The sequence below is a fragment of the Periplaneta americana genome, chromosome 7 (assembly GCF_040183065.1).
Source record: "Periplaneta americana isolate PAMFEO1 chromosome 7, P.americana_PAMFEO1_priV1, whole genome shotgun sequence".
NCBI lineage: Eukaryota > Metazoa > Arthropoda > Insecta > Blattodea > Blattidae > Periplaneta > Periplaneta americana.
This window is the reverse complement of record NC_091123.1, coordinates 77,210,916-77,234,449: the sequence shown is the minus strand read 5'-3', so window position 1 is coordinate 77,234,449 and position 23,534 is coordinate 77,210,916. Positions and strand designations below refer to the sequence as shown.

At 36.6% G+C, this 23,534-nt stretch overlaps 1 protein-coding gene across 1 annotated transcript in view; it reads right to left on the bottom strand.

The window, feature by feature from the left end:
- Window positions 1-950: 950 nt before the first annotated feature.
- ttv (exostosin glycosyltransferase 1 ttv) overlaps window positions 951-23,534 on the bottom strand; it is a 188,702-nt gene continuing 166,118 nt past the window's right edge. Inside the window, exons 3-6 of the mRNA XM_069830916.1 lie at window positions 14,712-14,966; window positions 7,707-8,072; window positions 6,400-6,650; window positions 951-2,785 (exon numbers count right to left, since the gene is read on the bottom strand). Of these exons, the coding sequence (XP_069687017.1) occupies window positions 2,605-2,785; window positions 6,400-6,650; window positions 7,707-8,072; window positions 14,712-14,966 (1,053 nt within the window). The 3' untranslated portion in view covers window positions 951-2,604. The remainder of the gene's footprint in view (window positions 2,786-6,399; window positions 6,651-7,706; window positions 8,073-14,711; window positions 14,967-23,534) is intronic.

Below are 23,534 nucleotides of genomic sequence, written 5' to 3'. Positions count from 1 at the left end.
TTCCTAATTTATTATGTTAGGTGAAGAATACAATGCGTGCACTTCTGCGTTGTGTAACTTTCTCAATTCTCCTGTAACTTCATCCCTCTTAGCCCCAAATATTTTCCTAAGCACCTTATTCTGCCAGAAAAAATAAAGCATCATTATTACCATTATTATTATTATTATTATTATTATTATTATTATTATTATTATTATTATTATTATTATTCTCGAACATCCTTGGCTTATGTTCCTCTCTCATAGTGAGAGTCCAAGTTTCACAACCATACAGAGCAACTGGTAATATAACTCTTTTAATTCTAACTTTCAATTTTTTTGAAAGCAGACTGGATGACAAGAGCTTCTCAACTGAATAGTAGCAGACATTCCCATATTTATTCTGCGTTTAATTTCCTCTCGAGTACCATTTATATTTATTACTGTTGTGCCAAGATATTTGAATTTTCCCACTTTTTCAAAGGATAAATTTCCATTTTTTGTATTTCCATTTTGTACTATGTTCTGATCTCGAGACGTAATCATATACTTTATTTTTTCGGGATTTATTTCCTAACCTATCTCCTTACTTGCTTCAAGTAAAATTCCCGTATTTTCCCTAATGGGTTGTGGACTTTCTCCAAACATATTCACGTCATCCACATAAACAAGCAGCTGACGTAACCCATTCAATTCCAAACCTACTCTATTTTTTTAGTGGGTTTAGTGGACGATTTATCAACTGCTGTGGTTATCTAGTGTCTAAACGATATGATGGTGATAGTGCTGATGAAATCAGTTCAGGGTCCAGCACCGAAAGTCACCCAGCATTTGCTCTTAATGGGATGAGGAAAAATCCCGGAAAAAAACCTCAACTAGGTAACTTGTCCCAACCAGAATTTGAATCTGTGCCAGCTCGTTTCACGGTCAGGCAAACTAACCGTTACTCCAGAGTGGTGAACCCCTCTCTGTTTTCCGGGACTTTTTTAATGGCATATTCTAGAGTTCCCTTCCATACACTTAACAAAAAAAAAAATACGTATCTCCTCCCATTCACAATTGAAATAATAATGCAAGCACATTTTCATACACTTAGTACGCCATTTGTAACTACACACACAGCGAGAAACAATACTGGCGCGGCTTGCCTTCCACCAATCAAATGTTCAGTGCTCACCTTTGTTCAGTTAAGGATTAATGGAAGGGGTAGAGTTCACACATCTAGACAAGAAATGTCCATGTCTGTCTTAAAGCTAAACATTGATGTAAGATCTATGGAATACAATACATGAAATTAAATGAAAATGTCTGATGTAGGGAGAGCAAACTCTGCGAAATAAAAGTTAATTTATTTATATTTTTTTCCGATTAACCATTCACTATGTCCCATCCATTAAAATGGATAATCAAGGTTGTACTGCTAATAAATTGAGGGACCACTTCGAAAATAATGAAGATGTCAGAACTGATGAAATAAAGACTATTAGGAAGAAATGAATAAGATAGTTAAGACAGTAGAAAAATATGCAGAAAAGAAATATCAAGTAAGAAAGAAAAAAAATGAAAGAAAGATAGTGTGGTCCCCTAATTATTTTGAGCAATGTATAAACATATGTGTTTCTATATCTTTATCTTTTATTCCACAGTTAACATGATTACTTTTTGTTTTAAGATTCTAACTGTTATAGCACTGTAGTTATTAAGAATCTGACCCAGGTCCATATGAACTTGTCTTACTCAAAATTACTTCAAGAATAAGGTACTTAAGTTTAGTATAACTTCGTAAATCACTCCGTATAAATAATGGAAATATTATTTTATAAAATATGTGTTCTCTCTTACATTAAAATAAACAAGAAAGAAAGTTAGAAAGTAAAACATTAGCTGCATACAGTGACACATCTGTCAAGAAATATTCAGTAAGTAGTTGCCTCTGTGTGTTCAAGTTCACAAAAGTTAAAATCTAAAAATTCGCAACTCTAAAATAGCGTGACCCAACAAGTTACAAATCAGGGCTTTGATGTCCATTACTTGAAATGCGGCTTATTTGTGTTATGTAATGTCGATGACAACAACAAACATAAAAAAGTGTAAAGATATACCATCATCATACAGCATTTCAAAGATTATGTTGAGCAATATTGCTTTTATTGTTCTGCATTTCCCATCATGATTACTGGTGATGGAAGGGCTAACAGATGAATAGAGAATCTCAATGCTAGTGGTTTAAAACAGCTACAGTAAAAGCAATATTGTAGTTTTAAAGTAAGTAAATGCTGATTAGAAGTGTTACTGTGATATTTGATATAGCAATGAAATATTTTTAAGATTAAATTAGCTTAATATAAATATAATTAAAATGTTCATAAAAGTTTCCCTAAATTGCTTCCAATTTCTCAAAAAAGTAGAAATTAAAACTGGTTTACAAAAGTACTCACTGATATTAATTTTGGACCACAAAACATTAAACATTTAAAATGCATTCCACTTTTACCACTTTCATCTAGTCTTTTTTTAACATTACAATAACAACTTACAATTTATTTACTGGTTCTGCACAAAGTTCATGAGAGCTCGGGACAATGTCATGACAGGCTTTTGTATTAGAATACCATGCTACGTATACTAGCTTCCAACCAGTTCAATTTGCCTGTATTTCTTTCTCAAGTTGGATACAGGATCCTTGAAAAGCACAGGGTCCAAGCGCATATTGGAACGGAGGAGAGGCATGTAACCAAACACTGCTGCAAACGTGTTGAGACAAGTCTGTCGCTGGATGAAGTGATCTGGATCATTCCATGGAGACCTAGTGCAACAACAACAATAATAATTAAAACATATTAATTTAATACTTTTTAATAAAAGACACAGTGATCTCAGTTCATTTAAAAACACCAGAAAGAGTAACAATTTTTAATGAAGCAAAAAAAAAAGTTATTACAATTAGAAATAAAACACAAAATTATAGTTTTTTTGGCTGTAGACCACATTCATTCCAGTATTCAGCTTTAGAAAATTAAAAAAATATGGTTTATTTAATGATGCTCGCAACTGCAGAGATTATATCAGCATTGCTGGTGTGCCAGAATTTTGTCCAGCAGGAATTCTTTTACATGCCACTAAAGGTAAGTGTTCACTACATCATATCATACTACTTGTACGAATCGCACACAACGGATATTTTAAGTGAAGTGCATTCACTGTAATGGCTCTACCACATTGTCTCATCAGATTCTGTATCAGCTGTTTAAAACATATGACGTACGGTATTGACATTGCTGAAAATAGAGGAGTTTTGAGGTTAGGTCTATTATTCATGAGTGTTAACGAATAAGAATTTGTAATTGTTTCATGCTTCTTAATTGAAGACGAAGATACGAAAGAGATATTGGTTACATAATATATATGTAAGAAACAACTTGATTACTATAATGGGAATGCCTCAAATTATATAATTCTTCGCAGTTTTCTACAAGAAAAATAAGTTTTCCGTCTGCCATTTTGGCGCGACACTGAACATGGCACAACATAATAGTAACAGTTGATCAATTAAAACTGATTTATTAAAGAAGACCATGATCGCACGGATTGAAAAAGTTGCTCATCCAAGAAATGTGGACGGATTTGCCGAGAGCCGATGCGTGTGATATGATGTAGTGAATGCGGTTACATAACAATTACAGTAAAGATTACCTTTTTCCGATCCATGCGATTCGTCCGATGAGTGCAATATGATGTAGTGAACGCTTACCTTTAATCTACTGACATGAGCCTGTGCATTTAAGCACACTTAAATGACATCGACCTGGACTGGGATCGAACCCGCAACCTCGAGCACAGAAGGCCAGCACTATACCAACTACGCTACCGAGACAGACTTCAGCTTTAGAGATTTACATATTGACTGTTAGCATTCCTTACAGACCTCACTGTACTACACGAGAGAAGAATTACAACAGAGGCTTGCACTCTTTCCTTCGGTCATCCTCTATCTGAGGTCAACGACTTTACTTCCTCATCCAACGAAAGCCAAATTAAGAATTTTTTCTGCCTAAAAAGTTCACCACTCTGTCAGAATTGAATCTGCATTTATTAGGTCCAAACACGTACCATAACTCTACTAGCCAGTAGCAGCTTCATAAGGTCATATGGTCATGTGCTTTTTTCTGTTGTAAATGAAACTGACCAGATCTTATTTAGTTTTGAATTGTTTCATTCGCACCTTCTTTCCTTTACTCTCGATTCATTACTGGCACTTGAACAATGTGGTAAAATTGGGCTGGTCACATTTCCACTGCGGATTTCTTGTGCCATACTGTTTTACAATGAATACTCGTCTCAGGGTTGGTGCAGGTGGCGAGGAGCAAGAAGAGATATTTCTTACTTAATGGTGGTCTTTGATCACAGAAGTGTTGTGACTAAGAAATTGAAAAAAACTGAAACTTCAAAAAGTACCACATTTGCCATCCAATGGCGCCACTATGTTACAGTGTCAAAATGAATAATTACCCTAGTATGTAAATCCTCTAGCAGACCCCACAATTGAACAGCGGGAATAAATATTTCATAAAATACAGTGAAAGCTCGGTAAGAAGCTTTTCGAGGAACGGCATAAAAATAGCATATTAAACGAGACGCATATTAGCGAGAGTGGGTCATTTTTGGATTTTTTAAATTTTAACACATAGGTATGAATCAGCATTAACATTTGTTGAAGAAATTTAAGGATTAAATAATGTAATTATGCAGGATAAAATGATATTTTATTCTTTTTCCTTTCAGAAAATGTCAGAACAAATACACTGTCTTATTAATTAAAGTGTCCCTTTATTAAAAAAGTAAAAAATTGTTTTCTGTCTTGCACTTGATCCAGTGCTATAGATAATTGCATTTTCGACACGATTTAAATCGGAAGTGACATCAGTAATTTGACCACTAAAAACATGAAAGAATCTACGAATCACAGACACTGTGGCAAGGGCTTCGTTGCAAGAAGGATTTGGAATGTCTACTGTTTCCACTTCCTCTTTGTCAAGTCTTCACTGACAATGCGATTTAAAACTGCCAGCAAGCAGGACAGGCTCTGAATACAGCAGTCTTGAAGGTATTCAAGGGTCGCATTTCATTCCATTGTATTCACCAAACAAAGACTTCTACAAATCCTTGAATATGCGGGCACTAGCAGTAAATGTAGAAGTCCAGGAAAATTTTTCTAGTATCCTTTAAAGTACGATATTTTAGAATTTTCAGGAGATGAAAGCGTGAATTAAACAGGATGATGAGCGTATTAAGCGGTGGATTTTACATGGTTTTATATAGGGATATCAAGGGACCGGATGAAAAGAGTGTATAATGTGAGATAGCGTAACAAATGGGCGTGTATTATTATCGGGGTTTCACTGTATTTGAAAGCAGAAATGCAAAAAGAAATCCCAAAGTTTTAGTTCAGTCCTGGTCATAAATAAAGATTTACTGCCAATTTAAGAAAGCGAAGATTATTGCATATTTTTTCTTAGCCAGTTTCTTTGTAAGATACTCTGAGTGAAATCGAGTCTTATTATTAAGTGACAAAGTGATATCAGTTTTAATTAACATGAATGATCATTTATATGAATCAAGCGACCTAACAATGTGGTTTTATTTGAATCAGTTATGAGCTAAAATCTAGTTTCAAAGTGATTGCTGATAAATGTTGTGGTTCAAAATGAATGAAGTAAAATATTTACGAAGTAAAGTTTTATGCTAGGCGGACAAACTTTTAACAAAGGAATTCGGCCCCACAAAACCAGAAGTTATAGTGCGTTTTTTATCTCCTGATTATTACTTTTCTTTTTAATATCTTCTCTTTTGTGTCCCCCATGGTCCTAAGGTCAAAAGCTGCCACTGATACTAGTTTCCAATCTTTGAACTGATGAAACAGGAAAATAGGCAAGAGGAAAGTGCAAGCTAGAAACGTAGCAAGTATAGTATTGACACATTGAGAAATTCACGGGGATTTTTCATATAAAATGTCATCTGGCAGAGATAAATTGGCAACATATTCTCGAAGACAGTGTAGCAAAATTTATCTTGCCAAGTAATGTGAGTTAAAAGTCTTTTTGAGGACTATAAATTAGATTGTGTTTTATTAAATTTTACTGCTATTACTGTTAAATTATACCCAAATCATCCATAATACACGTGACAACCTGTGTTGAAAAAATTTCGAATCTTGAGGCAACAAAATTTCAACTGTATACGACAGCACATTGCTTTTAGTTCAGTAGTTTCAAAGGCTGAAAATAAATAGATCTGACTGAATGTGATGAGGAAAAGGGATGTTTTAAATTTATAATGTATTTTGGGAGCAGAAGGTATAAAAGTTTGGAAGTCACTGTTCTAAACAATGAAAATAAAATTCATTACAGTATGAATACAAACCTGGCACCACCTGGAGGCTGCTCCTTGTACTGTTTCCTTTGTGTCACTTTGATTGGAGGGCGACGGGTAACATGTGATACCAAGAAGTTCATGAGAATATCCTCACAGTTTTGAGACTGCTCCACTGTCTTGTGTAGAAGAGGGCTGAGCCAATGAGTATATAGAAAGTTGTAATAACGGTGATAAAATGCTGCGCCAGTTAGCACAATTGAGTAATCATTGGTCCATTTGGAGGTATAACCCCATGAACCCTGAAACAATTATTTTTAATAATTACATTAGAGTTAGCAATAGCATTTCCACAGTAATTTTAACCTATAAATACAAGATACCATTGAACAATAGGAGACAGATAAAAAGTATCAGAGGATTCACAGAATAGTGATCATTGCGTGAATATCTTTGTTTTATTGTTCCTTATCTTCGCCGTGTATTAAAAAGCATTGCAACCTTTTCCTATCTCCTCTCCTATAAAATATAAGACATGGATAAATATATAATAGGATGCGAAACTGCGGTCAGCACCATCTGGCAGCGGGGGGCTGAAATAAGATGATCAGCGCCCAACGTCGTAGGTGGTGAACATTAGAACTACGTGTTGGGTACATTACCCAGAGATCTCTATTTAGCCATTCGAGATATTGTTCGAGGAGACAAGATGGCAGACAGAAACTTGTTAATAAATGAACATGAAGTGATACTACGTGTGTGTATAAACAGTGATGTTTATGGACGTTGTAAAAATAGTGTTGTTGAATGTATTGTAAAGTAATAGTAATATAATAAATTGAACTATCTAAGTAGTTCTTGCAGACTTTTCCATTGCGCTGTACAATAAATACCCAAAGAATACAATCCCAATTATCTAATCTTTTGCTTTATTTTTTGTCTCTGTCTGGTTATATTTTAATTGGGTAGTGTAAAATAAATCGTTTCTTTTATCTTCCTGTTGGCTCCGGTAAGAATTTTCAGTAGAAGATGCTGTGAGGAATAAAAATGTAAATGTTTTATTTTAAATTGGGTTAGTTTTGAATATCGATGAGGGTGGGAGGGAATACTTTCTGCACAGTTTAACATTTTCGTCACCAGGTGCGCTGCTAAATGCATGGAGTAATTAGTTACTCTTTTCGCTACTTAGTGCGCTGCTAGATGTAATAACGCCCCTCCTCCCAACAGGTAGCAGCAAGATCAATTTCTACAACAGCGCCTCTAGTATGTGTTCCGGGAAACTCAGTAAGTTTCGCATCCTATTACATATTCATCCACGTATAAGATCTATATGAGCTCTATTTTACAGTGTTACAAACCTTGGCATCATCCCAGTAATGAGATCTAGCAGGATATCCAACAATACGATCTGGGAATGATTTCCAGACAGCAAAGGCAAAATCAACCTCATCAGTGGTAAGAAGGCAGTCTTCATCAAGGGAAAGAACAGCAGCTGTTTGGATGAGCGGGTGTGGGTAGAAGCGTTGTGATATAGAGGAACTGCTAACAGGACGGCCCACTTGCTGCTGGTTCACTGCAGACGACAAGTGCTGCTCTGCAGGCATGCCACCACCACCATATGGCACCTGTTGTTGCTGAAGAATATTCAGCGGAACTGAGTTTGGCAGTGACGGCCATCGCGATCTGGGTGGAGGAGGCTTTTCTCCAGACCACACGACCACTATCTGAAACATTGAAAACATCGTCAGCAATTACAATTACAACATATTCTACGCAGATGAGGCAGTCAGTGAAAATATGACAGATTAAGAGTTAGAATGCATTCATAAGGTATTTAAAAAAGAAGCTATTTAATAAATTTTACAAAAATATCGTTATCATCATGATTATTACCACCGCAATCGTCATCAACATAATATCCTTTCACTTCCTGTTAGTATGGATCACATGAGGAGACAAAGAGGAAGGCAGAAGATAGGAAAGACTGGAGAATGCTGGGTTTGCAGTGAAAAACTTACCCTTGGGCAGAACTCTATGAATGAATGAATGAACTTTCTGTTAGGCATGAATTCACTGTTTCTATATTCATTCCAAACTTATTTTTCCCTGTGACATATTATATTTTACAAATTATTTTCAAATTAGGTTTTTCTAGATGCTGGAATAAAAAAATTGTCTCTTCATAGTAAGATTTATAAATTCGAATCATTCATAAGCTCTATTTTATGATTTACAATGCAGAATTGAAGGAAGATGTAATTAAGACAATATCTTATATGAAAATCTTAATTTTTTATTTTAGTAGGTTATTTTACGACGCTGTATCAACACCTCAGGTTATTTAGCATCTGAATGAAATGAAGGTGATAATGCCAGTGAAATGAGTCCGGGGTCCAGCACCGAAAGTTACCCAGCATTTGCTCGTATTGGGTTGAGGGAAAACCCCGGAAAAAACCTCAACCAGGTAACTTGCCCCAACCGGGAATCGAACCCGGGCCACCTGATTTCGCGGCCAGACACGCTAACCGTTACTCCACAGGTGTGGACGAAAATCTTAAGAAAACTTAGTGATAAAATATTAAAAGGTAAGTAATTCGTCAAGAAAAGGAAGAGTATGCAAGATAACAAGTTAATAACAAATGGTAAAATCACGAAAACGTAAATGGAAAGTGATATACAAGATATGTCGGACAACATTTAAATGCAATGATAGCTATTAATGGTAAGTGGAAAAATTTCGTCATCTAAATCACCCATATTATTTATTGTATTTGAGCTATTCTGGCGAAGAAAGTTAAATCGCACATTTACAGATACTGAAATAAAATTTGAAACTCCCTTATTGTGTAAGTTTCGCTCACAACACACTGCGCATGTGCAATAAACAAGAGCCCCTGTATATATGCTACTTGTGGACAGTCGTGCGAAATTGTTGCTTACATACAGGTGGATTCCCATCAAAATTCGCTGCAAATTTAATTCCGTATCTGTACGTTCTAGTAAAATTTATTAAGGAAAATCGTCCTGCAGGATTGGGATACTATCCAGAAATATACCAAAATGTTCTTATTTAAGTCTCCGACAATTTTAACTGGATTTATAGGTCAAAAGCTTGCAACAAAGATGATAGAGATAAAAAGAAGAAGAAGAAGAAGAAGAAGAAGAAGAAGAAGAAGAAGAAGAAGAAGCCTCTGTAGTAAAGTTAAGTGTAAGAACTCTCCAATTAGGTCTACTGGTGCAAATAGATTTTTTATTTATTGCACTATAGGCCCTACTACTGGCACACGTCCAGGTGTACCAGTTCAAGATCTTATCGGATTGTTACCACAGCTCTCATGGAGGAAGCTGCAATATAAAAAGTAAAAGGAGATTCATAAGAACCCTGTAATTACGTGAAAAGTTTATGTTCTCGAATGGACGTTATCGTGATATTTGGATTTTTAACGAATTGGTTCTTATTTAAAGGTTGTGAATATGATTGGAAATGGGCGGCCGGTCCTTAAGGGCCACCAGGGCCGTGTCCCACCAATATTTCGTTCCCCATAATTTTTTTTTGCATTTAAAATACGTAAATTTTGTTCAGGACAGTGTACTGATTTCATAATTGTTTCAGCAAATTTCGTCGCATTACGCAATGTGTGTCAGTAAAACATCAAAGATTGTCTGACACTAAAGATTGTGAGCTTGGGCCCGCGTCAAAGGGCCCCACAACTTGAATCACTTTAGCGCTCAACTGCCATGGTGCGCAGAGTGCAATGTCGCATTCGCTACAGACAGAAATTCACAAAGTGTTACGAAGTTGCCATTACAAGACATATATGCTTCGTTTGGGGCCCGTCCAAGCTGGCCCGTCTGACGAACGTCGCAGATTTTTGTTCTGTGAGTCGCAGTGAGTTAATTCTAGAAAATGCTTGTAAGTTTAAAATATTTGGGCTGTAAATATCACAGCACAAATTGATTTCGCGGTCAAAATTTCAACCCAGAAACACAACGAACAGGTCACAAAAACAAGTATACTAGGGAGAATAATTGATTCTTTAGTATTTTGCGGAACTCGCTAATTATTTATGTATTGCATTATTAATGCTTGTTCTTTTTCTTTACTGAATACCATACACCTATATAAGTGTTTACAATGAAACTACCGTGTTTCATGTTAACGATCCGTTGCTAAGTAAGTGACTTCAGAATAGCGAAACTTAACATATTGCCGTTGTTGAGAACATGACGACAGTCACAGATGTTGAAATTTTCGTAACATTATTCATTTGACACTCGAGCATTCGGCTAATGATTCATTGCAAAGAGAAATACAGTATACGGTAATAATTTAATGATGGATTGTGATGAATATAATGACGAACAGTGTTGGTATTTTATGAGTTCTTTGGTTGCATATATCGCAATACAATTTGTGTCCTCGCATAAAGAAAAAAAAACAGGGGGGAAGAAAGAGAGGGGAGAGGGGGAGGGGTAAGAGAGAGATGGAGAGAGAGGGGGAGAGAGAGATACGAGTATATAATATATGAAAAATGTAGACATAACTTTCTTAAAGAAGACTTTCTTAAATACAAACCAAAAGAACAGAAAGAATTGAACATCCCAGAAAAAGATGAAGTTAAGAATGGAACAGGTTTGAATGTTACCCACGTTTCATTATTGTATGAATTGGTTTCTTTCAGCACAATGATGTTAATATTCATTCTAATGTTTCAACAGTCATTCATTCATGCCGAAGGGCAGGTCTTTCACTTTACCTAGCATTCTACAGTCTTTCCTATTTTCTGCCTTCCTCTTAGTCTCTGCATATGATCCATTCTTAATGTCGTCTACTATTTGATATCTTATTTTGCCTCGAACTCTTCTCTCGTTCACCATTCCTTCCAGTGCATTCATCAGTTTATTTTTCAGCTAGTGACCCAGCCAATTCCTTTTTCTCTTCTTGATCAGTTTCAGCATAATTCTTTCTTCATCTACTCTTTCCAATACAGCTTCGTTTCTTATTCCATCTGTCCATTTCACACGCTCCAGTCTTCTCCATATCCACATTTCAAGTGCTTCTAGTCGCTTCTCTTCACTTCTTCGTAATGTCCATGTTTCTGCCTCCATACAATGCTACACTTCACACAAAGCACTTCACTAGTCTCTTCCTTAGTTCTTTCTCCAGAGGTCCGCAGAAGGTGCTCCTTTTTTATTAAAAGATTCCTTTGCCATTTCTATTCTCCTTTTGACTTTCTGGCAGCAGCTCATGTTACTGCTTATAGTACATCCCAAGTATTTGAAGCTGTCCACTTGCTCTACTATCTCATTCAGAATTCGCAAGTTTACCTTCTTTACTTTTCTTCCTATGACAATGGTCTTCGCCTTGTTTGCATATCTTCATTCCATACTGCTCACAGCTGTCATTTAGCTCCAGTAGCATATCCCTTAGTATAATTTCCTCTTCTGCTAACAACGTTATATCATCAACAAATCTTATGCTCTTTATTCTTCATCCTCCTACTATCACTCCTCCCATGTTCTGAAAACAGTTTTTCACTAAATTCTCCAAGTAGATGTTGAACAGAGTAGGTGATAAAGGGCATCCTTGACGTACTCGTCTATGTTACAATATATGAAGCTGGAATATCATTAGTACTATGGTCTGTCCAAAACAACTTCCGACCTGACAAATGGCGCCTTTAGCATGTTACCATGGCAACCATTCAAATCAACCAATCACGAGAGACGCGTAACCATGGTAACGGGACGGGACGGTGTTGCCGTGTCTATGTTTACAAATTGCACGTGAATACCACGGCCTATACCTTGACCAAAACTACTTCCGACTTGACAGTTTACAGAGAAAGGGTAGCAGTGTTGTCATGTTGCCCATCTTTCGTGTAAACGAGCGCGCTGCCGATAGAGTGCAGTAATGAACAGCTGACATGAACACATACATTTCTAACCAATTTGTTGAACACTAGGCATTAAAACTTGTGTATATTATTATTTTCATTAGTTTATTATAATTAGTAGTAGTAGTAGTAGTAGTAGTAGTAGTAGTAGTAGTAGTAGCAGCAGTAGTAGTAGTATTCTTCTTCAATGCAATACCGTTAGAAAAGCGTCAAAAGGACTGTAAACTGTAAAAACAGGTTTAAATTTAATACGAAGCCTCTGCTTTTACGAGTGTCGGTATTCTTCAATGTAATATTGTTAAAAAGACGTTGAGAAAATTGTAAACTATAAAAATATTTATGATTAAAAATCTGCACTGCTTTTTTCTTTTCCAATATCGATAACAGCGCTCTTATTAATTTTAACACAAGCAGCAGTTCTCATTACGACTTGCGCCAAAGGTAAAAGAGGCCCGCCATTATCTTTCTCCCTCTCAAAATACTCTCTTACATAGCACATACCCTCTCTCTCGCTTGACTCTTTAACGAGGCATCTTGTCCAATATTCTTTGTTCTCCGCCTGCCTTTCCTTCCTTCCGACATTGCACAAATCACTTGTTTAGAAACTCTCGCAGAAACTATAAAATGCACACTAGCCACACACTCCACCGATGACAACGAAGATAATACGTGTAATATAATTTAAACACAATAATTATCGATACACTAAAACAATAATACAACTAAATAATATTTTAATTCACACAAAGCACGCGCTAACCAGCCAACTCAAAATCATTCCAGGCGACTGTATTCACCACACGTCGCTAGGCACTGACCTGAGTTGCAACCTAATCTAACTTAAACTAGTCTAACCAACCGAGGAAATTACTTCGTATGTCGCAATGCAATCAAATACAATGACTGTAGACACTGTAGATGTTTCAAATGAAGAACTGTTCCTTTTTTCTAATAAAATACATATTCTTTTGTCCAAATGACGTGCTCGCTACCAAATTAGTCTATTGGAGCACTCATTTCCAACCGCTTAGCTTTGTTTTGTTTTCGTATGTTCACTGAACAGCAGACCTGAACTAAGTAGTGTTGGATGCCGTCAAGCTATACTCCATATATAAGGACTCTATTTATCACTAATGCGTATAAAGAACACCTTTAGTATCAATCTAAACACTGATCTCAAGTCCATCCCAACGGAACGTAACTTAATGTAACGGAGCCTAACCTAACTAACCTAACAGTGTAGGGTAAGGTTGCCTAATTCCGTGACATATTTAATAAAGTCTATATTTATGCCAAAATTGTAATAAAAATTTTCAAATAACACCTAAATGACGTTATTTGGACCTTTAGCTACAGTTTTTACAACATTCAGTGTCAACAGTTTCACAAGCTTGGTATATAATATATGATTCTTCGTTGTTATACAGTGGCTCCTAAATCCGTGACAGGGATCCAAATTCCGTGATAGTGGTTTCCTAATTCAGAGAGTGATACCCTAATTCCGTGACACTGAAATAATTCTCATTAACTGCTCAGAAAACAAACGTGTATTTAGGAAAAACACATTAAAGTTATGGTACACTGTTTTAATATGGATTAAGCAAGAAATTACAACACAGAAAAAGGGCCTAAGTGACTAATTTCATAGAAAATACTCGTGTAACTACAGGAATACATATTACATATTAATATATTATAAAAAAAATAAACGGAAAGTTAAATTCAATACAAAATTAAATTTGAATAAATTGAATTACAATTATTTCTCATTATTTATATTCCTAACAACAGCAGTAATTAAGTTAAATATATGCCCTACCTATTATTTTATTATAATTATAACTATAATTTATGTTTTCTATAACTTATTTCTATTTATTATTTCCACGAACTGTTTTCTTTCATAGACATTAATTTTCACAATTCAACGTTGGCATCACTGGTCGAGTGAGTCAGGAAGAAGAAATATGAAAATAAATCCGAAAATGGGAAAGCTTCTGTAGCATTTTTATTTTCTCATAATGTTTAAATAATCATACACATTGATTTAGCTGACTATAATCTACAGTAATATATAATTTTTATAATGCTATATTAATTCTTACCTCTAATACAGAATGTTTCTTCAGGAGCGGTCACAAGAGAAAGAAAAACTTACTGGTTAACCATCTTTCACTGAACAAAAGTTTCTGCAGTCGACTGCTTCTATTCAAAAGGCGGGTAGTCAATAGAATTGAAAAGAAAACATCTCCTGGCATCTATTAGGTATTTCAAAAACTTAAAAGTCAGAGACCAAAATTCCATGGCAGTCAATTCAAATTTTATCACGGGATTAGGACGGAATTAGGCACATTTACCCTACACAGGCATGTACTGAAATTCATTATATAGAACTATGTGGTTATTGGAAGGTACAAATCAGCACCAACTTGTAATAAATATCAATCTAAGTGATTTAATACTTACTCTTGCTACATACATACTACGCGCAACATTCCTGATAAGACGATATAAAGGCGACGTGCTCATTGCAGGGCCTCCCAACTGAGAATATATGACAGCCGTAAACTGGTTGTCAGGCTCTGCACCGAGCATGTCCATGTAGAAAGGATAGTGGCGCAGTGTATCCGAGAAATGAGGAAGAGTGAGCAGGGCGCCAGGTGCTGAGTTCCACACGAGGCCGTCTCTCGAAGGCTGGGAAGGCAGTCGTTCGCGGATTATCTGCAATGCATCAACACAACTTCATTAAGTGATTTCAGAAATTAAATATGACAAATTACATTCATAAGCATTAGTAGTTGTTGCAGTTTGCTGACAGGTAGGAAGGAGTTGAGAAACTTTGATCGGAAAGAAAATAGATTTGTTTCTGCAGCAATTTCCTACAATTTGCAACAGTCATGAGCATGCACACATCGAATGTACTATGCGTATAATTGAAGTGCGCATGCTCATGTCGGTTTCGAATCGCTGGAAACTGCTGCAGAAACAAACCTATTATCATACTATTTCAGTGTGGTTAAGAAGTACAAGAACGAAATACGAGTACATTTCTCTGGTTGCTGAACGTTAAATTTCTTTAAGTAACTTAATAGTTAAAATGGATACCACTGGAAGGAATTCGTATAGAGTGAATCGGGGGGAGATGATTATCTGGGGAAGATGCTTATTTCTTTGTAGTTTCACATTCTTCCAAGAGAGAACGCCACGCGCATGTCTTCATGATCACTGAGACAGTTGAATGTCTGTAGAGTAGAAAGCTAACTCATTTTGCTACGTGTTCTTGTTGTGAGAAGAAGAAATGCATGAAAAAGCTCATTTTTCTGATATAAAATAATTGCAAAGGTATGTTAAAATTTTAATACATCCTTGAATTCGTAATAACTGTCAAACTTTTGTAATGGATATTGTAGTAAAGGTTCTAAAGTTTGTATTGTTACAACTAACGACCTTGTTCCGCCATTTTAGGTTGCGTCACAACACTAGGCATCTTAGCCCGATACTTGGGAAGATGATGATGAATTACGTTTTATTTAACGACGCTCGCAACTGTAGATGTTATATCAGCGTCGCCGGATGTGCCGGACTTTTGTCCCGCAGGAGTTCTTTTACATGGCAGTAAATCTACTTACATGAGCCTGTCGCATTTAAGCACACTTAAATGCCATCGACCTGGCCCGGGATCGAACCCGCAACCTTGGGCATAGAAGGACAGCGCTATACCAACTCGCCAACCAGGTCGACGATACTTGGGAAGATGATCACTTTTTTCGGGGTAAGATGACAACTTGTTGCAAGAGTTTTATTTTTTTGTTTTATTGCAGGGAATATGTAAACATTAAGTTAGTAAGATCCTCTGATAGAAGTCAGTGGATTGAGGAAAGTGTTCAACTTGAGATGGAGCATGTTAGAACAGAGGGTATGAACTGCTTCAGAGCATCGCAAGCATACGGAATTCCTTACCGTACCCTTAAACGCCGCCTAAAAAAAGAATGACAAAAAATGTACTGGATTGAATTCATTGTGTGCAAGAAGTGATTTCACGAGTCTTGTACACGGCAATAAAATATGTGCAATGACTGTGTTGCTACCCGAATAATGGGGAAAGATGCCTACAGTGCAGGCAAGAAGAAAACCTGTATATATAAACAAGGTAATTAATGTTTTCTGTTTAGTACCAAAAATATAGTTTCAAAATATATTCCAGACTTTGATATTTCAATATGAAATTCAAAACTAAATGAACAGTATCTTAAATTTTAATCAAAGAAAAAGTCAGGCATCTTCCCCGATTCACTCTAATAAAATGAACGATAATAAATTACAGCCGAATGAAGTGCACTTTCAACAGGCAATGTATCGGCCTATTTGTTCAGACAAAATAGAATAAAAAATTCTCCTCAATCATAAACTTCTTACAAATCCTCAATCCTACTGAAATATTAAATCTGACGCTAATGCACTGTACTACGATTCAGTCATTACAACTGGGGGGGGGGGGACCATGACAATCACCCTGGCAGCATCAAATGTACTGTACTGAGTGAGTTTTCAAGTGACATGCACAATAACACAAACTTAATCGCACCGAGAATATTAAAAAAAGAATTAACAGGGGAACCTTGGCTTAGAGCTTAGAAGCAAACATTGTCATGGGGGCAGATAAAAACTTAATTTTATTTTCTTCCAGCAAGTTAATAGCCTATAGTGTCAAAACAAGTGCTTCTAAAATTTTGGCCACTCGAGCGCAATTACGAGGGCCGTCCAGAAAGTAAGTTTGTCTGGGACCGTTTACAGAAAGAAAACACAATTTAATGGAAAGATTTATTGCAACAGATACAGCAATTCTTAAGGTATTTTTCAACATATTCCCCATCTGAATTGAGACATTTGTTATACCGTGGGATTAACGTAGAAGTCTGCCACCTGAAATTGGAACCAGTGTGTGACAACCGTCTGCACCTCTCTGCTGATTCTATGTCTCAATTCCGGTGGGGAATATGTTGAAAAATAGCACAACAATTGCTGTATCTGTTTCAATAAATATTTCATGAAATCGTGTTTTCTTTCTGCAAACGACCCCCGCGTTACTTACTTTCTGGACGGCCCTCGTAATTGCGCTCGAGTGGCCAAAATTTGTATAAGCACTTGTTTTGACAATGGTGGAAGAAAGAACCATTTTTTTTAACTTACCCTATGAGAATATTTGCTTGTTAGATCACGACGTAAAAGTTACTTTGCACTCTTAAAAATAAACATAAGTATAGTAACGTCATGAATATAACGCATGTCATTTGGCGCCAGTAATTTATTAGTAGAGTTTCAAGGTTGATAACGTAGGTAATCGAAGTTTTGGTAACGAAACAAAAGAAAACTTTACTTTGATGTTTGTAGATAATCGAAGTTTTGCTGTCTGGTAACGAAACAAAAGACAAACATAACAAACGGAAGACTGTCGCCGAGCGTAGCAGACTGTTGGTAGCGGTTAGTATTACTGTCTGTTTACATCTGGTACAAACACTCTAGATACATGTGGACAGCTTTCATAAACTCTCCTTCCAGCACGATGAAGCTTCTCCCCAATTTGTTAGAGATGTTCACGTGTACTTGGTTGGATCAAGTTTTTAACCTTAGTGATACCCTATCTATCTGTCTGTCTGTCTGTCTGTCTGTCTGTCTGTCTGTCTGTCTGTCTGTCTGTCTGTCTGTCTGTCTATCTATCTATCTATCTATCTATCTATATATATATATATAAAACAGATTGCTCATCCCTATGTCAAAATCGGTAGCACTTTGAAGAGAACGACCGCCAGGATCGCCATCCGTTCGCCGTAAACGAACACGAGATGGCAGTACAGTCGAAATGCGAGTTATGATGTGACTCCTTATGTAACTAGATGGCAGCATAGTAAACTTGACAAACGTTGTTACCGTCAAAGTCTATAAGGCCGAGCAATCTGGATATATATGATCTAGGGTGATACGTCGGCGTGCAGCCAGTGAAATGCCACCACATTCACCCGATCTCACCACAATAGACTTCTTGCAAGAGAATAGAAGAAAAACTGAGACTATTGGACAGCTGAAGAATTACATTAAGGACACGTCCGAAATTTTGGACAGAAATACTGAGCTGTGTCTCCGTGTGTTGTCAGAGTGTTGCACTCGGACTTCAAATATGCGTTAATGCAGAAGAAAAGAAATTAACACAAAAAGTGAAATCATTTAAGTAACTATCCCAGAAAATAAATATGATATAAGGTGTAAAGTGACTTTTGCACCACCCGGTATATGACAAACATCAATATTGTGAGTACTGGTTCTGTTTGGTAGTAGGTCGATAGAGTTATTACGGAGAGAGGAAAATTCCGCGTTTGTGTTTGAAATCGAATTCTAGGTCTCCCCACCAAACCTGGGTTTGCATATTGGTAATGCATGAAAATTAAAGTGCAATTAGTAAGAGCCCAAAATATTATTACAGCTCTTAAGTACTTGTGACGTTATTCACTTCACTGAGCATGCGCGATGTTGCAAAGTGAGATAGGATCAAGCACTGGTTTTGTGTGTGTGGTACGTCTTAGTTACCGTTCTCAGTAGAACCATCAGAACGCAGCCTGCTAGCGTGCTGAAAGCCCATACACGCCGCTGATGACGTCATTATATCACATTATGGTGATTTTCTCACGTTTGGTGGCATGTAGGCAACCGCAAGCTTCGTGGAAACTGTTGTATGCTTTGTACTAGTTCCTCCAACTTGGAAATACAGTATAAGGTAATAAATTGGAGTGTACCGCTACATGCAATTAAGGTTTCCGTCTTTTAAGCAGCTGCATGTATTTACATTGCCCTCGTGAGTGACAATAAACATGACAACACTATTTGCAACTCGTGTATGATCCACTGTTTGCTGCTGTTGATTGTTCGTGTCAACAAAGTGATAGGAAATACGATGGAAACTGCTGAGTGGGATTTATTATACTAACACTAACTGGATCTCTTTGTCAAGAAATGCTGCATGAACTGAAGATTCAGGATGAGCATTTTCGGATTGATGCGATGGAAAGATAATGAATTTAACAGGGATGTGGACGGCACTTTTTCATTGATGGTGAAATAACTGGTAATTCGGGGATCCTTATATTTTGCCATGTCTGTAGTAAGGCATCAAGCCGTTTCCGTACTGTGTCTATAATGGTTTTGCGGTTCGGTTTTTTTTTTTGCAACTACTGTACATATTTTATTATTTTCATTGAAGATTTTCTTAGTTCTAAACTGATCCGGTTACAGCAGGTTACAATACTTATAAACAAAAACGAATTCCTTAAACAACTAAATAGGCCTCTCTCAATAACACATAACTTTGCCACTTTTTTATTTTACTTAAATAACGATGTTTTGTTTACTTTTTATTGGTCTGAAAATAATAGAACTCCTTTTGATTTTTATGAAGGTGAATCTGAAGTAGTTTCAGATTTTAATTATGAAAATATACGGTATCAATTTAAGGAGACTGAACTGATGTATCGAGCTAGAAGTTGATGAAAAATTCCATCTGTGTTTGAACCCGGACTCTTCCAGGTAGTAGTCTTTCGTTCTACCAACGGAACTTTTTTCTTAAAGTTAAAATTTTAACAATTACAATTTGAATCCGTGTTCAAATAAAAATTAAGTTATTTAATACAAATTGGTCACATAGATCAACTGATACATCACTGCCGATTAAACTTTGGGAATCATCTTGCATGAAAATAATTACTAAGCAAACAAAGAGATGTTACTAGGTATTGAATTTCCACGACTTCTTTGTTGAATGGGAACTACAAAGAAAGTCATTGCATGATGCAAATCGCGACATTAAACTCACGCCACAAGAAAATGTTCATCGATCCGTCACTTAGAACTGATTCTGTAGTCTGCTAATTCAGCTGAATAAGTGCTGCACGACAGATATCTTGAACATGCTGGAAACATACAGAGGTACAACGACTACATAATATTATTCTCTTGTTCAGTCCAGGTACGAGTTGTTTACTGCCGGTCTGACGCGACGGAGGAAATTGGGAGCCCAACGCAATTGAAATAGGTTGCAGATAGTGTTAGGACGTGGGAATATTCCCGCGGAAAGAAATTTACTTGGGAATATTCCCGGATGATTTTTGGGTATATTCCCAACCTGGAATTTTTTTTACTATTCCTAATTTTCTTTACTTTGGTAAATGTTACAACCCAAGGGAAACGTAGAACAACGAGCATTGACAATATTCACACGATTATTCCCGCATTCCACCAGGAGATTGTTGAATTGTTGACTCTGTTGACTTATTAACAGTGTTGCCAACTCAGAATTCCATTTACCGCTGCACAAGCTTAAAAAACCGCTAAACTCCAGATTTTTCTTAATTTTTTTTATTTATTTTATTGGGTTATTTTACGACGCTGTATCAACATCTAGGTTATTTAGCGTCTGAATGATATGAAGGTGATAATGCCGGTGAAACGAGTCCGGGGTCCAGCACCGAAAGTTACTCAGCATTTGCTCATATTGGGTTGAGGGAAAACCCCGGGAAAAACCTCAACCAGGTAACTTGCCCCGACCGAGATTCGAACCCGGGCCACCTGGTTTCACAGCCAGACGCGCTGACCGAACCCACAGGTGTGGACGATTTTTCTTAATACATCACTTCCAAATTTGAAATACAAACTATACAGTTTTAGGAACTGGAGAATTTTATAAAAATGTAGAATGGAACAGATGCATTATGGGGGCCACCCATCACACATTATACGAAAAAAAGGTCAGCGGAAGTTATGGTTTGATTAGCGTTTTTAGCATTCGATAAGCATTAAATGCTACCAAATTAAAAAAAAAAAAAAAGAAAAAATTTAAACAGTTTGTTACTACTGATGTGATTTTAGTCAGTCTGCAATATATTTTTGGTCCAGGGAAAATATATTTTACTATTACTGCCATTATTTCCATTTTGAAGTAGGCTACAAGACGTCAACAATATAAAACTGACTGTTGATTTAGAAGTTGGCAACATACTTTATGTCGATTATAACGACAATACATATCGATAATAGCATTCATACCATTCAACCAATAAGGAGATTGGCTCCTATAATGCATCTGTGCCGACTAAATTATGGAAAGTGTGTATCACTTCGTAGGCTCTATGTTCTATGCAAAATCGTATAGCCAATTAAATCCGAATATTTTGCATTCAATATCACCTTACGCCATTTACACAGGGGGTGCTCATTCTAGATGCGCAAAGGCCTCGAGTTTCTTCGTTGTGCGCATGACGTCGCTGTGGAGGCATGCGTTAGCCTCGAGAGGCATGTGATGGTATTAAATGTGCAGAGGTTACTCGAAGAAATGTCGTAAATGGATGGCTCTGTTTCATTAGTTCTCTATATATCCTTGTTATTAAAGTAGAAGCTATAGTAGAGTTAATATTTGTATATTATAATAATTAGAATTTAATATTTTTATTTCGTTTCCCGAGTAATTGCGTGTATTTTTATTGTTGGAGGCTAGGTAACAAAAACTGTGGTGTTGCGCCTTTTTTGTGTTGTTATGTATGTGATATATTTATAAACATGCCAAATTGTGCTGTTGCTGTTTGTCAGAATTATAATAAAAAAACTCAAGGCACTGATGTAATTTATCACGCTTTTCCTAAAGACAAAACGCTCTGTGCGGCAAGGGTTAACGCTCGCAAACGTAAAGACTTCGTTAATGTGGACCAAGCAAGAGTGTGCAGTGTCCATTTTCAAGAAGAGGATTACGTGAGGGACTTGAGAGCAGAACTTCTTGGGACAAAAGCAAGAAAGCAACTGAAAGCCACGGCAATTCCATCCTTATTTGTATCACCCCAATCTCTGCAGCCAGCCAATGATGATCAACTCGTAACCTTTAACACGTCAGAACAGGTAAATGATATTCTAGAAATGCCAGAAAAACTAAAAGAGAAATTAGGAAAAGAGCTCTGGGTAGAATAGAGGTTTTATCCCCAAAAAAGAGAAAGCTAGATGTTAGCACTGAAACAGAAAGTAGTAGTTTAAAGCAGGATGTATACACTAAACTGAGTGTACTCTCTATATACCTTGAATGTGATTTTACAGGGAAGTGATTTAGGAATAACGTCATTGTTTATTAAAAATTATGTTGCATTACCAACTGGTGGTACTGTATTTTTCGTTATATGTAGGCCTACCACTAAATATTAAAATAAGAAACGGAAGAATACCCTTTGCCAATGTCAGAATTTAGAAACACACTTTGTGAATAATACCAGTGTTCAATTCAAAGATTTTTTTTTATAGAAGTACGGTACCGATCTTGTGGGACTATTTTTTTTTAGAAATCTTGCTCCAACATAGTGTGAAATAAATAATAGTCTATGAATGTATACATTTATTGTATCTTAATCGCTAGTTATTTCAAACTTTATAAAGGTTTAACACATTGATATTACCCAATTACATATGTGATATTAATCTAAGCAAACGACAAACTAGGCCTAAATTGAAAAAAACATGAACTTCAAAGGCCCACTATTTGCTCATGTGTAGAACTGATTACACTGGCGCTATAATTTTGTTTTAAGCCATAAATAGCTATATATTTGTCTGTGATAAATAGGGCTTAACTAGAGACAGCTGTCCCTCGCCGTGGCGTCGCGGTCTAAGGCATCCCGCCTAGGACTCGCGTTACGGAATGCGCGCTGGTTCGAGTCCTCATGGGGGAAGAAATTTTCTCATGAAATTTCGGCCAGTGTATGGGACCGGTGCCCACCCAGCATCATGATGCACTTGAGGAGCTACGATAGGTAGCGAAATCCGGTTGCGAATACCAGCTATAACGGCTGGGGGGATCATCGAGCTAACCACACGATACCTCCATTCTGGTTGGATGATCGTCCACCTCTGCTTCGGCATGTGGGCGTGAGGCCAGCAGCCGGCTGGTCGGTCTAGGCCCTTCGCGGGCTGTAGCGCCACGGATTATTAGGTAGAGACAGCTAAGATAAGGTTACATTATTGCACTTACTAAATTCAAGATCGAAATTGAAGCGATTATTTTATTGTAGAAAACCCGTGTTTAATACTGAAATAAATTAATAACAAAAGCCGTCTTGAAAACTCATATTATCAGATTAATTTGAAATAGTAGGTCTACTTCTAAAAGCAAAATATCCATCCCTTTGCTTATTTGCTGCCAACGTAGCAGCTATGTTTGCATTTTGTGAACAATTTTCTTCTAAATTTAAAAAAAAAATTGTAAAATCT